Raw genomic sequence first — 14202 nt, 5'->3', positions numbered from 1 at the left:
GGTGGCCACAAGTGCTAGATGAACTTCCCATTCCTTGTCATCTGCCTAACTTGATTTACCCATCTTTCTCATTCTCTTGTACAATGTGTGATCTAGGGCTAATTGAGGACCTCTTTTGCATTGCAGTTTCAAGTTCTTCAGCTGGCATTGCTTTAGCAAAACGTGATGAAGAGCTAAAATTTGTAAACCTAGCAGGCATTTTGCTTTTGTGAAACTAACCTAATTTTGTCGGAGAGATTCATTTCATGGGTAGCCTTAGAAAACACATAAATCTTTCATAAGTTTGTTTTCTGCTATTTTTAATGCCCTAAATCTGTCACATACATTGTTGACTCAAAACATGTAGCAACTACTCAGAGAACACTTCTAATTCTCATGTAGGCTGCAGCAAGGATAACTAAAGAATGTATTTGAAATGTTAGAATTTGGGGGTGAGGGAGAAGGTAGATGATGTGGTAGGAGAGTTGCTTAGAAGCTGTGGTGAAGCATTAGTTGTTGAATACACAGGAGACTTGAGATGTATTATGAGAATTTCTCAGTTTATGTATGTAAGGGAATACAATTTCAAAGTCATTCATGAATCTAGTTCAAAATGTTCAATTGAAAGTAATAATGTGTTTCAAACAGTCTTATGTAAAAGATACCAAGTTGATGTATTGAAGTTACATGAATTGGGAAAGAACACTGAAGTGAAATTGAAATCATCTGTGCTGTCCCTAATTAAGTTACAGTAAATGTGTGTTATATTTTAGTATTTAAAATTAATGTAAATGTAAGATCAGTCCTTTCAATGGGGCCATCAGCAGCAGATATTTGTCAAAAGTAAGCAAACAAAAGTAATCTGATTAAAATTAAGCATTACCCTCTATAATTGATAATTCCCAGTAGTTCTGCCCTGTTTACTCAAGGGAAGATTGTAATCAATTTTTCCTTTCTTTTTAGCTTTTGGCTCCTAGTGTTATCTGTGCATCATTTGATATAGTTAATAATTTCTTATACTTTGATCCTACAAGAAAGGGTCGGTTTTATTTATCAATTATTTTAATTGTTACTGCTACATTTTAGAACCTCACTAATAGGTCACCATTATATAAAACATTGAAAGAACGCATTTACCAAGCAACAAATACCCTTTAACAAATCCTCTCTCTTACATAGTCCAGCATAATATTGATGTTCCTTTTATTTTTAAGATCATCTTCACCCTCAGTTATAAATTCTGAATTTTTCTGAAAGCCTCAGGAATTAGTGGAGCTCCTTAGCCATTGTTTTCAGGTTAAAAACAAGAGTGTAATGAGGAAAAATAATGAAGATGTCCAAAATTTAAATGTTAAAAAACTTGAACATCTGGCAACACCTTCTGCCTACATAAAACAAATACTGTCTATCATTGCTCCATGTGTCTTACTACAGTCTCATTATTGTTGTATTAATACCTTTATGAGCTACTTTGTTTCAGTTAATGCCAACAAGCCAAGGCTTGCTTAATCTCTGGTCTATTGCTTCTCCAGCATTGACAAATAACTTTTCATGTGGTTGTTTCATGTTCCACATTTTGGGACAGATTGTGTGCAACTGCTTGTAGGAATTTGAGGGCTGGAGATGGTGGCTCCAAACTTTGGTGCCTGTATTGCAGTGATAATATAGATCCTTGTGGTTCTTGGAGACTGTTGTACATGGTTCATTGATTGTAAGGTAGACCTTAGATGTAGTGAAGGAGGTCTTGCTTGATGGTTTTTAGCCAATAAGTTGATAGCCACTTTCAAGTCAGCAGGGGAATCCTAATCCTCTTAAATATCCAAGTCTTTGATGTAAGAGCCACATTTATTAGTTGTCTATTGTTGGGATAGCTGTGCTATTACAGTAGTGACTGGGTTGAAGTTCTGATATTGCATTTAGATGTCACTAGGCATAATAAAAATATTAAAATGCAATCATTAACAGGAGAAAGAATGTTATCCTAATTTAAACCAACTTATTAGCAATAGGATTAATGTTCTCAGCAGATGAATTATTGGCATTGAAAGGTGAAAGTGACTGCTATCATCTTTGATAAGTAGAGTGCAGACTGTAGAAATAAAATTGTCATGAACTTTACATAGATTAGAATGCATCTATGTGATCCTTGAAGAACAATCGCTGACAGATGGCTGACATCTGAGAATCCGGTGCCTTCTAGACTTGTTATTCATTCCTTTCATTTTGTCAATCTGATAGAGGAATGTTTCTTGTCTCTATGAGACTCCTTTGCCTAAAATGGCAGAAAAAATTCAGAAGCAGCATGTACCTCATATGAGTTATCTTCTGAAGTGGATTCTGTGTATGTAAGATTTAGAAGTAACTTAAAATGTGAATACATTCCCAAAATATGTGCTGTGGGCATACATAACCACAGGATCATAATCAAAGGAAGGTTTGGGTTGGACAGAACCTTAAAGACCATCTAGTTCCAATCCTATGGCCATAAACATTGACACCTTTTACCAGACCAGGTTGCTCAAAGCCCATCCAACCTGGCCTTGAACACTGCCTGGTATGGGGCATCCACAACTGCTCTGGGCAACCTGTGCTGCTGTCTCACCACCCTCACTCTAAGGCATTTCTTCCTAATACATCTACTCTAAGCCCACCTTCTTTGAGTTTGAAGCTATTCCCCCTTGTCCTCTCCCTACATGCCATTGTAAAAAGTCCCTCTCCATGTTTTTTGTAGGCCCTGTTTAGGTACTGTAAGGCTGCTGCAAAATATCATAACTGTTTTCCTCAGCAAGAGTTCAGGGCTTCATTTTTCTACAGGGCAGTGCTAAATAAAGTCTAGTTTTCACAGTGATAATCAGAGAAATTATTGCACTTGTATTCTGAGCTGGATTAGTTAAACTTCATTGAACTGTGTGTGGGTTCTCATTCAGAAACAGAATAGCCTTTGTTTAGTGTAGCCTGTTTTATTTTTCAAGTAAATTAAAGCAAATGGAATTAATGCTACTTTAGTAAAGTACATCTACATGTAGGTTCAGTGTCATTTTAACAATTTATGCTGAATTCACAGCTTTAATTCAGAATTATTTTGCCTTAAAGGCATGAGAATATAAGCAGGCGTAGGATGGGCAGTTTTTACTAGCTAGTGATGGTCATTGAACCTGCTTAACTTAGGTAAGATATTGAAGGAAACTTCAGCTTCTTTAAAGGAACTATAGACGTTTGACTTCCCTCTTTCCCTCCCTCCTTCTTTCAACAATTAAAGCATATCCCTAGATAAAAAAACATTCTACAATAGGATGCCATGGCATAGCTGCATGTAGCAGACACATTTATTAAGAGGTGCTTTGTTAAATCTATGCCTTAAGGAAGGCAAGACTGGTAGGGCAAGGAAGCATTCTGCATCAGATGAACTGGTGCATATGGGGGAAGTAAAGGCAAGTGAGAATTGAGAAAGTTAACTGTAGATTGCCAGTACTGTCACTGTCTGGAAAGGTTTCTGTGCCACTTACAAGCACTGTATGGTTTGTGTACCTCAGTCACTTTCAAAGAAATGCAAAATGGCTGTGGTACTTCTTTGAGCAAAGCCAAATTGCTACTGTTCTGCATTCTGCCCATCACTAATTTATTTTAATATTCTGTTTCCATTTAAGAGGAAAATACGTACCTCAAAAGTTCTTTGTACCCTTGAATGTAACTGAGTGTGAGTCTTTCATAATTAACAGTAATACAAGACAGTGTGGATGTCTCTCAGGATATTGTCTCACCAGCCAGTCTAGATTTTTTAAATCTGGACCGCATGAAATGATATCAATAACCTAATGAGATATCTGCAGTATACTGACTAATCCTCTGTGATGAAGAGCTGCTGCAGTCCTTTGAGATGGGTAGCAGGAGTGTTTCACACAGGGTAATAGAGTGTCTGGAAAGGAGGAGTAATGATACAGCTGAGACATAGTAGGTAAAGGATACCTTTGCTAAAACCCAGGCTTAGTCAGAGCTCTGCAGATGTGGTTAGTTGGCAGTTCTTTTTCATGATTAAAATTCTGCAATGTGGTGAAGGATTCACTATGTTCACTAAAGTCTCTTGGGCCTTTTCTGGTACAGCCGAACAGAAAAGAAACTGATTGTAAGCTACCTTTATAACTGGCATAGCATTTCCAAACACAGATTATCCTATTTAAAAAATATATGGCTTCCACCCATCATTTTCTCTATTAAGGCAGGCAAAGGCCAAGGATTCTCTGCCAAAGAAATATGTGCCTACTGTCATAGTACCATGTTGCAGGTATCACTGCCCTCATGTAAATGATTCCTCTAGTGGATTGATGTTGTAAACATATATCATATGCTTATTTACATATAAAGAAAGGAAGAGTGGTAAAAATCCTGTTTTATTCTAGTGTATGAGCATTCTGAGATGACAGAACTGGGTGATCTCCTGACTTTGCTGTTCACAACTATTTGTGAATAGACTGTCAGTCTAAAGGCCATGTCCCTTTTTGGGAAGACAAAGCATATGTGCAGAGCCTGTTCATGTAAATTAAGGCTTCAGGATCAAAACTTTAGAGGCAAGCTCTTTATCAAAGGAGGGCATCTCATTACATTTACATTAAGGGAATTTTGCCAGGCTTTCATGTGCAGTCCTTAATGTCACTCCAAGTCCCATATGAGTAATACATTGGAAACCAAATCATTGCCATGTGTTGTTGGTTTAGGATTATTAACAATGTTCTTGTTTCACATTATTCATTTCAGATCACCAGACTATCTCTGATATTAACTTGTCAGATGTCAGGGGAGCTTCAGAAGAAACAGACCTCACTTTTAAAACAGAGGTACTTTCTGAAAGATTAGAAAGTGATGAGCAGTCAATATTGGTGCTTCCGAGAAGAATATCATGTGAGGTAAGGCTTCTGGATGCTAAAATCTTTGGGTTAACAGTCACTGTTCTTCCCCTTCTCCTGCTGCAATCTCATTCATACTGTATATGCTGTTTTTCCAAAATTGTCAAGGGACCAAATGAGAGTGCACCTAGACTGCAGTGGGATTTATTTTGCCTTTGTGTTGCATCCATGCTGCAGTCAAAAGATTTGGAAGTAAAGTCATTTGGAGACAGCTCTATTAGAGTTATTTTGCAGCCTGAGTTGAAATATCACTGTCATGTGGGCCTTATACTTCAGAGGGAGCAAGTAATCAGGCACTTCTTGAGAGATGTGGCATTTGTCCTGGCAAGAATCCAGGATGGGTGTATGTATATATGCATACGTGCCCATACCATGAATTACACAGGGCTTGTGTCAGCACAGACCTAGTTTGAGTTTAAATTAAATCAGAAATATTTATATGTATGTGTCTGCATGCATGTGCAGTGGACATAAATGTTCATATGTGCTTTTAATCAGAGTGGCTGTGAGGAACATGTGACAGCATAAACAGAGGAAATAAAAAATCCAGCACTGCATTCCTTCATGTGAATGGACTTGGTCACGGTGAAATATGGAGGTTGCAGTGTACATAGAATGTCACAAATTTTGTTTGCTGTCTGTCTTTTAAAGATAATTTACACACATCATTTCATTGTTGAGATCAGTTCTAAGGGAGTGACTGCCTCTGGTTCAGGAAGTAGTATAGGGCTATTGTCTCACATCACCTGCTGCTTCTATCTACTGTCACCTCATGGAAGAGGTTAAGTGGGCCTAAAGTATTTTAGGTTCATCTATTCTTTTTAAGATAGATGTCATTCTTCTAGACTATAAAGGGGTCTTAGAAAATGTAACAATTCACCTACATATGCATTTAAAATACTGTTTTAAAATATTCTCATGTAAGCTGAATTTAAAATCCTACATTAAATTTAAATCCTACGTTCTTGTGTCTTTCACGTAAGAAAGGAAACACAAAAGGAAAGCTCATGAAATACTAAAGGATGCAGTGAGATACCATCATATTTTGGTAGTACGATTTTTTGTATGAAGCTGTCGGTGAAGGAAAGTTCTTTCAATACACTTGCAATATAATGTTGCACTTCCAATATAATTTTCTGAAGGACTAATGGGAACATATTTTAATTTTGTAGAACCCTGGTGAAATATTCATTCTGTTGAAAGAGGAAATAGATGAAGAAACTCTAGAAATTGAATTCATAACAGATAATCAACCAATTAGAATGCAGACAGCCTCTTGGAACAAGAAGGTCAAATATGTGAAAGCCCTAGGTAAGAAAAATATTCTTTACCTTTTAGAAAAACTAAAAAGTTTCAACTCCCTTCACTATTTCTAATAAGTAGTTTCCCTTTCTGCTATTTAGTGGGTGTTTCCTGTAAATGAGTTTTGCACACATAACTTTTAATAAAGCAGAGAAGCAAGGCCTTGTGATTTATGGGAACCTAGGTTCTATTAAGTTGGTTTTCTGTGGTTAAATGGCAGATGGCAGTCTTGAAATGTCATTGATTAGTTACAGATTAACATTCTCCAAAATTAGTGCCATAAAATGCAAACCTAATATTCTTTTCTTATTACTCTGTTACTAAATGTGTCATTTTATATTTAATGCAGTAAATCTGGTTGTTCTCCTCTCCATAATTCTTAGTGATGCAGGAAATAGTTTCTTTTCTCTGTTCACATTCACATAATTTCTCTGTATCACTCATCTTTGCTAGTTCCTAATGTTTTTTTTTTCTATTGCTCCATTCATAACTAGTTGATAACAGTTTAAACTATTTAACATTTTTTTAGAAGATCTGTGCAGATTTAAGGGGTGCACCTACCCCCATTCTTGATGGGAGTTAAGAATTAAAACATTTCTCACCTATGTATTCAGAGTATAGTTTGCTATTGAGCTACATGCTGTGAATTGCCAGAGGAACTTACATAATATTTTATTATAAAATTATTGCAATATAACCTTAGATAGGAGGAAATACTACAATAATAGGATACAATTTTTCCCCTGTGGCTTCTTGGAACTATATTTTTGTACTTCTGTGACCTGATGATTTCTGTGACTCAGCACTGGTGAGACTGCACCAGTTGAGTGCTGTGTCCAGTTCTGGGCCCCACACTTTGAGAAAGACACTGAAGTGCTGGATTGTGTCCAGAGAAGGACAGTGGAGCTGGTGAAGGGTCTAAAGATTAACTCACATGAGGAATGGCTGAAGGAGCTGGCGTTGTTCAGCCTGGAGAAAAGACAGATAACTCTCTAAAACCTACCTGAATGGAGTCTGTGCCAGCTGGGATTTGATCTCTTCTCCCAGGCAATCAGTGACAGGGCAAGAGGACATGGCCTCAAGCTGTGCCAGAGGAGGTTCAGGTTGGAGGCCAGGAGGAATTTCTTCACAGAAACATTTGTTAAACATTGAAACAGGCTGCCTAAGGAGGTGGAGGAGTCACATCCCTGGAGGTGTTTGAGAAATGACTGCATGTGGCACATGTGCCATGGTCTTGTTGACAGGCTGGTGGTCCATCAGAAGTTAAACTCAATTACCTTGGAGGTCTTTTCCAACCTAATTGATTCTGAGATTTTCATCCTGAATGCTGTCCTGAGATGATGGCCACATGTGGGCTAAGAGTTCTTTACCATTGTGATGGTGCAGAGAGTTTGTTTTCAGAAACCTGACCGGAAAGTATGTAACAAGCAGGGAACTTCCATCTGCAGCTGGATTTCAGAGAACAAAATCTGCACTCTTCTTGCACATATCTTAAAAGAGTCTTCCAAAATTTTTTTTGGTGAGAATACTGTTGATCGCAAGAAGGTTTCTGTAGTAGCTGAAGAAATAAAATGTGAAAAGTTAAAAGTTAAAGTTAATGAAGTTAATGATATATGAAGAAATTGTCAGAGATCTGTAGCCAAGTTTAATTATGTTTCATATATCATTTGTGTTTGATGTTTAATCTGTTTTAAAACCTGGAAAAGTGGAAATTTGGAAATATCCTGATTTAGGTCCATCTAATCTGATATTATAGGAGATATGCTGTGTTTTTTTGGTTTTTTGTTTGTTTGTTTTTTTTTTTTTTAAAGCCCACATTTGGGCAGTTTCCATTTAAGCAATTTAGTGTGATGTACTATTAGTCTAGCTTGTCTGGCCCTATTCCTCTTCTCCATTTTCAGAATTGCCCTTTTTTTCACTGTTTTTTGGGCTGAGTTAGTATTTTAAGAAGACTGTGCTAGTATGGTCCAGCAGAATGCCTGGCACAACAAGCACTAATGGGTTGGGAAATGTGCTCATAAAGTAGGCTTGTGCTGCACACAGAGCAAATCATGCCTAAGTAATAGACTACAAGTGCCTCTCTCCTTGGCTTTTGCAAGGTAAACAACTGGAATGGATTAATTATACTGCAATTTTTGCAGCCTAGCTCAAATACAATTTTGAGAACCTTGACTGCAATTAAGGAAAAATGTTTCATAAGATGAATAGCAATTGCTCTATTTGTGATAAATGCACTTTTCCTGAACATGTAGGCATAAGGGAGCTGATTATAGGTCATCAGTCTATCAAAGGGCAGTTGGAAATTTTAAGCATTCTGTTTTCATCTCCTTTCTAATGTGAAGCAATATAATGGCTTTGCTTTATACAGATTTAAAGATATGTATTTTCTTTTGTCAGCTTTCTGATGTTAGACTGCAAGACTTGAATAAAAAACTGACTACACTGAATCACCTGTGAAATGCAAATCCAGTCAGTTCATCAACTCTATCTTTTTCTGTTGATATTCTCTGGTTTTTTACTCATTCCCTGAGATTCCTGGTCTGAGACTGTAAAGTGTTTTCAGCTGCTGTTCTGATTTGTTCTTTTATAAGATTTTCCTGCTGGCCCTGTATATGTAAATGTCTACTGTGGGGGAATCATTAAGAGGACAGCACAGATTGAATACTATACTGCACTAGAGGAAATTGAACCCATTTTAAAGAAAGTGGCTGACCCAATAGCTTTCACTTGTCAGGTAAGTTGACTTCTCAAATTTTAATTAAAGAAAAATAGACTGTAAGTGACTTAATGAACTAAGATAGTATGCAATCATTTGATTGCACAGTAATTTGTAATGGCTCAGTAGCAGGCTCAGGATTAAGAAGCTTGCCTCTGAGATGTCAGGTTGTAAGCAAGTCAGGCAAGAGAAAACAAATTTTATATGCTCTTTTTTTGTTTAGAGAGTGATGTAAACATCCTTTGTGCTGTATATGCCCAATGAGCATATAACACACTGCACTCCAAAGGTTGAAAATAAGAATAAATATTAGTGAAGTCCCTCTCCATTTAAAGTGTTATTTTTTCTGTGTTCTGAAGCCAATAGAAGCAAGTAATCTTAATCCACATTTGGAGGGTTATTATTTATTCGCCATCAAACCAAATTTTTCTGGCATAGCTTGTATGGGAAGCAGTAGGTTGCTGTTCATGTAGAGTCCATTTACAGCTGCTGAATTCTCATTCATGTGATTTGCTGGTTGCCATGCAGATTCTTTGCGTATATTTAGAAAAAATCAGGTTTTGAGCTGTGTTTCAGATCAGCACAGCAGACTGCAGTGCTCTGCAGCATGTTCTTTCCCAGTGGCACATAAGAAACAACGGGAAAAGAAAGAATATATTAAGAAAGCATGGAATCTCAAGTGTCATTTGTTGAATGGTGGGTAGCCCAAGCAGACCTTGCACGATGTCTGTATTATAATTGCAAAGCCAGAACAAAAATAATAGATTGTTTTTCCACTGCAGACAATCTCATTTTCCTGTGACAAATATACCTTATCCACCACCTAAGGCACTACACTCATAACAAAAGGATTAATAAAATATGATGTATTGCATTATTTGTGTTCTATTAAGGATGAGGCTAGGCTCCTTCCAAGTACAAGTTACTTCTGTTCTGGAAAAACAGGATGTTGCACAAGAAAAATAGTGCAACTCAAAGACTAAATGAGTTCTTAAATTCTTTATGGTATCCATCATTTTTTTAACCTGTATATTGAAGTATATCTAAGTAAGCTTCTAACAGGTTTCATTTAAACCTGGATGCATAAGAAGTATGCCATAATGATTTAAAATTTATCATTAACATGGTAACCTAGATACCTGCAACACACATGATATTTCCACAGTTATTTGTGTTATTCAGAAGTTTGACCCTTTGTTTAACCAGCATGACTGATATTTATTAAAGTACATGCAATTCAAATCATATTCAAATGCAAAAATAATTCTGTCCAGAGCAGTAGTGTACACCGGGAGATACAGCTGTAGTGTTATGAAGTATGTTTAACATTTCCTCACCTTTACTCCTCTGAATAATAAGCAAGGGTTTACATGAGGTGACAATGCTATATGCTGTTATTTTTATTGTTTTAGTAACTGAAAAACTAATGTTGAAAGAATATTTTTAATTGGGTAAGCACTGCAGTCAACACAATGTCATGTGTTGTGACATGTCAGCACAATGTCTGTGGCAAAGTATTCTGATGGTAATTCCTCTGTAAGTATTCCTATGTGTCTCATTTAATGGTACCTGCTGTACCTCAGAGTGCAGTACAGTAACTACCTAGGTAACTAAAATTTTTCTGCAAACTCCTAAAATGAGCTCCTGATTTAATGTCAACAAGCTACATCATAAAGATGCAATTTACAGAACATAATTTACCTTAATCTTTAAAATATGTTCACAAAAAGAAAACAAAACAGACTTGATACTCATTAGAATTCCCATCAAGTAGCAGCAGTAGTAGAAACTTCTGTTTAACCAGGATAATTAAAACCTTTGAGACTATCAACTTGTTTGCAAAAGTATCCTGGGGCAACAGTCATTTATCTATGCAAAGTAACAATCAAACACAATGGAAAACAAATCTGATATAAAATAGAAAAGCTTACAGCAATTATTGATCAAAGCAATATGACCCTGTGATTCAAGGGGAAGTTCAAGACTTTCACAAATACTTGCAATCTGAGAAGTATCTCCATATTAAAATTCTGTGGTGAAAGCAAATGGCTGGATTAGTTTGTACCAAAGACACAGTGCTTTGGTAAAATGCTTACATTATTTTCTGAATTGCCTTGCCAACCTTTCCAGCTCCTTTGAAATGCTCCACTTTGTCCCCCAATGAAGCCAAAGAAACAAGACCCAACAGCTATTGGGTTACAGCTATCCATTCCTTTTAGTGATCATTCGTGGATCTTAGTGGGAGACTATCAAAATATGGTACTTCTGCATTTATGGGTCTGGTTTTTGTGAGAAATTAAAGATTTGTGTTAGCTAAGGTTTAGATTAAACATAATCTAAAATTTTTATAAATCATGGTTTTGGATAAAATTCTTTGCTACATCTGATAGATTGTAATTTTGAGTTCCAATTTTTTCTGAATTTAAAAAGCATTTACCAATATCAGCAAGATATTTTAAACAAGCAAATAAATATTTAAAATGTAATTGAATAAATAATAAAATTAAATTAGTTTCTTTGCATGAGTTTTGAAAGAAAAAAAACTGAAATGTTAAAGTAGGAAAAGTTGGTGTCGTAATGCTGAATGGATTTGCTATGACAATGTAAAAAGTGAAAGTTGGCTAAAGATCATTATTTTTGGTTCTATCACTTTCACAATTCTGCATTCAAGAAACTCTCTTAGGGAGTTTATGTTCTTACAGTAACCTAATGTACAGAGTGATATTAAGGTTTTTATAATTCATAATTAAACTTTTTTATATTTCATGTTTTACTTTAAATCAGCTAATCATTTCAGCATTCTGCTGGATTTATATGCTGTATTGATTTTTCTCTCAGACTTTCTACCAAATGGAAATATTGATTCAATTATTTAGTGTTGGGGTTTTCTGGCATAGATTTATTTGGTTTCAAAATTTAAAAAAAAAATGAAGCTAAGGTCATATCCTTATTACTGAAGTTGGTAAGTTCATGTTAGCTTGAGTGACTTAGAATATCTGGAGAGATTGAGGAAGTCTTTATGACAAGCTTTGGCTGAATAATATTCCTATGGTTGTGAGATACTTGGTATCTTAAATGATGTTTTTATCATAGTCATTAAACGGGATTCCAGTTACAGTTGGAAAAGAAGAATGAAAATAAACTGCAGCCTCCTCTATGAAAACTTGTAGATATCTATATTATTTATGTGGTGATATTTTGTATGCACCTCTACCTGATCCCTAAAGATACTTCATTTGAAACTGTATTTAATATTTCAATCTTCTCAGCTTAGATCAACAGCTGTTATTTTGAAATGCTTCTTTCTTTTCCTCTAGGTATGAAAGCTTTTCATGTTTTGTCACTGACTAAAATTGTCAGAAATGCCTGACTGTTTTTAAACCTAGCCCGTTCTCATTGGCAGAAGCAATCCAGATATGGAAGTGCATATAAAGTAGTGTCTGATATGTAACAACTAATGAAGAAATTCATCTTTATGTAAATGTAACCTTGTTAGTACTGCCTAAGCCAGTGGAATATGCTAATTTACTGGCTGTGGATGCTGTGTTTCAGTGGCACACATTTTCAGGGCTTGGTTAGCACTTATTAAAGAAAGTAGGTAATATCGTTCACAAAAGTAGCAAAATATGTGCTTGGTGGTCTCCTTTTTCAAGGATGCTTTTGGAATCCCAGATTGGGGGATTTTCCGATCACAGCTGTATCCTGTTGCTCTGGAAAGGGGTGAGGGAATAGAGGCAGTGCCTACAGCTGGAGAGGTGGTGCTGTGACAAGCAGTGAGGCTTGTGGAAGGATTTCCAGTACTGGAGCAGAGAACTTGGCTGTGCTTCAGAGAGTGTGGGAAGAATTGTCTACAAACTCACAAGCTTAGTTCTGGTGGGGCTGCAAGGGCATAGAGGGAAACTAGCACTATTGTGTATTTTCTCTAGTGTTGTAAATCTTTATTTAGACAAAAGGTGGGCTTCCTCAAACTCCTGAGTGTCTCAGAGTTCTCTTGCAGAGTGCCTAACTTCAAGTTCAACTTTAAATACAGTTCTGCTTCTATTGGCTTTGGTGAAGCTTCCCCAGAAACTTCAGGTTTGTAATGTTGGTGAGATTTCTTGGGAAGATTTCTTGGGCCTGTAGAGATCTGTGTGGGTATGTTAAAATACATAAACACAGCAGACTTGGAGTCTGTGAGTGCTCTGGGGCAGAAATGGGCAGTAAAGTAAAAGTCTCTAAACTGAATTGTTTCTTGAGGAGAGGCCTTTTATGATATGGAGCTGGATAGTGCAGAGTGGCCCTATTCCTACTTCTGTTTTTTTAGCTGTTATTTTCATCTAAATGCTGGAACTGGCCCTTCTGTATGTGAGATAAGACATAGCTGCTTTTTTTTTTTAATTAATTTATCTTTTTTTCCTTTTGTATCTTTGCTATAGAGGAGCACAATGAAACTCACCATTACAGTTTAGTTAAGAGCATAGCAATGAGTTAAGAGCATAGCTTGTTAAATCATTGCTTAAGCCCTCAGATTTTACATCCCAAGAGTAAGAGGAAAAACAGAAAGTTAAGGTGGAAAACTTGAAGCAATTTGCACTGATAACTTTGTATAATAAGTGCATTGTTCCTGACTTGTAATTCATAGAAATTGATAGGCTGGTCATTAGAGGAATGGCCTGTTGAAGTACGAGAAATTTTAAAATATTAAAAATATTACTTCAAACTTAGTTTGTCTAGAAGCCCACTTAAATTCTTATTCTCTGCATAGTGGGGTATCTACTACACAGTTGCTTCAGTGAGTACCAATGGTTTTGAGCCTCTTTTTTCATGACACAGGATCTGCCATATACACTCATCTGAGCTAGTTCCTGTGTTGTTACTTGGTTTTGTCCTACTCTACACTGAACTCTGTTAAGGAAATGTAATGATAATGATACATGATAATGTATCTAAGATCTATTTAGAATGAAAGAGAATAGTATGGGTTCGTAACTGACTTTTTATATTATTCCTCTTAATAACATGTAAATGTAGTGTTGTTATTCGTGTTAATAATTTGTGGGTTTTATAGATATTTTGGGAGGTTTTGCATGTGCTTTCTGAATTTGCACAGTAAGTCTTGTGCTCAGGATAGATTTTTATTTTTTCCTAGCTGGAGTCTTTCCTTAATGCTTATTCCTTTCCTTATTGAAGATTATTATATGTATTCACTATTACTGAATAAAAAATTCTGAGAATGCAGTGTGACATCACAGAAAGGGAGTGAATTATGAGAAGAAATGCAGTGGTTTTTCATATCTTAATATTGGAAGGGCCAGGGTTAATCAT

At 36.2% G+C, this 14202-nt stretch overlaps 1 protein-coding gene across 1 annotated transcript in view; it reads left to right on the top strand.

Moving 5' to 3' along the window:
- The window catches only part of BANK1 (B cell scaffold protein with ankyrin repeats 1), a 135934-nt gene that overhangs the window by 33770 nt on the left and 87962 nt on the right, over nt 1–14202 (top strand). The window contains exons 4-6 of the mRNA XM_054633216.2: nt 4732–4880; nt 6053–6191; nt 8774–8916. Of these exons, the coding sequence (XP_054489191.2) occupies nt 4732–4880; nt 6053–6191; nt 8774–8916 (431 nt within the window). The remainder of the gene's footprint in view (nt 1–4731; nt 4881–6052; nt 6192–8773; nt 8917–14202) is intronic.

The sequence above is a fragment of the Agelaius phoeniceus genome, chromosome 4, assembly GCF_051311805.1.
Source record: "Agelaius phoeniceus isolate bAgePho1 chromosome 4, bAgePho1.hap1, whole genome shotgun sequence".
In the NCBI taxonomy this organism is placed as follows: domain Eukaryota; kingdom Metazoa; phylum Chordata; class Aves; order Passeriformes; family Icteridae; genus Agelaius; species Agelaius phoeniceus.
This window is presented reverse-complemented; position numbering and strand designations above follow the sequence as displayed.